The 2,522-nt window shown below is 55.1% G+C and overlaps 1 protein-coding gene across 1 annotated transcript; it reads right to left on the reverse strand.

The window, feature by feature from the left end:
• Positions 1-348: 348 nt before the first annotated feature.
• Positions 349-2,162, reverse strand: GADD45G (growth arrest and DNA damage inducible gamma). Its single transcript, XM_054186011.1, has 4 exons — positions 1,927-2,162; positions 1,709-1,810; positions 1,402-1,615; positions 349-1,030 (listed from the first exon to the last, which is right to left on the reverse strand). The coding sequence occupies exons 1-4, from the start codon at positions 1,977-1,979 to the stop codon at positions 920-922; spliced, it is 480 nt and encodes a 159-aa protein (XP_054041986.1). The 5' UTR covers positions 1,980-2,162; the 3' UTR covers positions 349-919.
• Between the last annotated feature and the right edge of the window lie 360 nt (positions 2,163-2,522).

Raw genomic sequence — 2,522 nt, forward strand, 5'->3', positions numbered from 1 at the left:
CTAATTATGCAATTTACTGGAGGTTTGTATTCCAAAAATCCATGTGTCTAACATGTATTATGTTCCTTCAGTAGACTACAAAGACCACCTATTACAATAAGTGAGCTCATTAAGCATGCAACTCCTCAGTCTTGCAAGCTGTTGCAATAGGCAGCTGTTGCAAGAGGGTGAAAGGTTGAATTATCAACTTGGAGAGCACAGTTCTTCAGCCAGCCAGCCCAGGAGAGAAAGTATTTGAGCAATAGCTCCATTACTTAGAGTATACCTTTGTCTACAGCACATGAGCAAAACATCAGTGGTATTTCAGTGGCATGCTTCCCCACCCAGTAAGAAAGACACTCCCAGAAATTAATTGTCAAAAATTTATTATGAAATCTTCATTAGCAGCAAGTATTTCATTAAAAATTATTGCATTATTAAACCAGTTCCACAGAATGACCCAAAAGGCCTGCTGAAGTCTGTCCACTTCGGAGTCTCTGTATTTGTCTTAGCGACCATCAGATATTAGTAGTTCATCAAATATTGAAACTTTCTTCTCTCTCATTTTATAGACAGCACCAATAGTTCCTAGTTACAGTACTCTGTCCAGTCCTTCTGGAAAGTTTTGGCCCACTTCCCCAAACTTTCTCTCTGCCTTCTGAAACAGCTCCACTTGACCAGGAAACTTGCAATACCTCTTTCGGTTCCATGGTATGTTAGCCTCTCCATAACTGCAGCCTACTGAGGCTCACTGGTGAGGTGAGCTGTTCTCCTCTTTCTCCTCCGTAAGACCCCACTGCATGCCAGTCTGAGTGACCTTAATCCAGTCTCTTGACCAGGCTAATCCATAGAATCAGCAGCTTGTTGCACACTTTGGTGAACCCACACCACGTTGAGAATGCAACAAAGGTTTCAGCCTCCCCAATGCTCTGGGTCACCATCACTCAGGCAGGGTGATAGTTGGCACCCAGTCATTGACATTTCGTCTCTCTTCACAAAACAAGTTCAGCTTTTCTAGAGCTGGGTCCTTCCAGCCATCTTCATTTGGGTTCTGTCAGAAAGAAAAGAGTTGCACATCATGAATGCTGCCTGCCAGCTGAAGTCATCACAAGCATTAGCTTAGGAAGCAAGGCATTTTCAGGCAGTCTGTCCTGACACAAACAAAGCAGGAAGCAGAGATGTTACCCTTGTGGGCAATAGAGGAAATCCACAGTTAAAAGAAGCATAGACTACTGCTACTAATAGTCAGCTGACTTGCTGTATAGCGTGCACCAAGTCCCCTTTCTTTGCACAGAAGAAGATTTGGCAGGAGATGGGGCTGCCCCTGAAAGGCTCTCTAACTATCCCATCCTGTGCAGAGGCCAGCAGCACAAACACAGCCCCAGAGGAGAGCACACTGAGGACCGCTCACCGGACACCCACCGTGATAAGGATGCAGTGGAGGTCCCGCGTCTCCCCAGACTCCTCACTGGGCCCCACGATGGCCGCCAGCTTGGCCACATCATTCACCCGCACTATGTCAATGTCATTCTCACAGCAGAAGGCCTGGATCAGGGTGAAGTGGATCTGCAGGGCGATGTCCCCCTCGTCGTCCTCGTCTGTAGCCAGCACGCAGAAAGCTACGTTGTCGGGATCACTGCAAGAGGCGAGCGGCACGGTGAGGCCCGCAGCCGGCCGGCCCTGAAGCCCCTCGGGCAGCCCCCCCCGGGCCCCGGCCCGCCGTACTTACACATTCATCAGCTTGGCCGACTCGTAGACGCCGGCGGTGAGGCAGCCACGGCGCTGCGCCGACACCAGCAGCTCATGGAGGGCCTTGCCGGCGCCCTGCATCCTGCGCGGCGGGAGAGGGCAGAGAGTCAGAAAGGTGCCCAACCACCCCTCAACGCCCGCCCCGCTCCCCGCGTTCCCCACCACCGCACCCAGCCCGCCCTCACCGCCCAGGCGTACCAGTCGTGGCCCGCAGGCACAGGCTCCGGTCCGTGGATCTCCTCCAGAGTCATAGCAACGGGTCTCCCACAACGCGGCCACCAGCGACAGCACCCCGCAACCGCTCGGCACCGGCTCCCACAGCGCTCTGAAGCACCAGCCCGCCGGCCGCCCAGTTTATAGCCCACGCGGCGGCGGCGCCGGCAGCTGGCGGCGCCTCCTGGCTTCCCATTGGCCGGCAGGGGAGAAAGAAGGGTTTTATCATGGTAATCGGCGCGCGCCAGCGAGGAACGTGGCGGGGGGAAGGGAGGAGGAGCGGGCGGCTCGTGCCGGGAGACCACGTGGGCGGGAGTGGGGCGGGGACGGGGGCGCAGGCACGCGCCGCCCCCCCCCCCCCCCCCCGGCCCCGCTGTAGGCAGCTCTTCCCGCGCGCTGCCTGCGACCTGCCTGCTTGCCAGGCGCGAGCTGGGCTGGGGTCAGCTGCGGGCGCTCCCTGTCCGGATGGGTTTGGCCGCTGGAAGTACCGGTGTGACTTCTGTCCTAGGCTTGGGACCAAAAATCCGAATAGCGCAGGGAAAAAAAAGAAAATAAATCAGTAAAGGTTTCATCAATATGAT

The sequence above is a fragment of the Rissa tridactyla genome, chromosome Z, assembly GCF_028500815.1.
Source record: "Rissa tridactyla isolate bRisTri1 chromosome Z, bRisTri1.patW.cur.20221130, whole genome shotgun sequence".
Taxonomy (NCBI): Eukaryota; Metazoa; Chordata; class Aves; order Charadriiformes; family Laridae; genus Rissa; species Rissa tridactyla.

Excerpts from the sequence above, each read along its gene's own strand:
- GADD45G (XM_054186011.1), bottom strand. The coding sequence starts at position 1,979 with ATGACTCTGGAGGAGATCCACGGACCGGAGCCTGTGCCTGCGGGCCAC. Across the intron at positions 1,811-1,926 it reads GTGCCTGCGGGCCACGACTG|GATGCAGGGCGCCGGCAAGG; the intron begins GTACGCCTGGGC and ends CCCGCCGCGCAG. Across the intron at positions 1,031-1,401 it reads TCCACTGCATCCTTATCACG|AACCCAAATGAAGATGGCTG; the intron begins GTGGGTGTCCGG and ends TCTTTCTGACAG.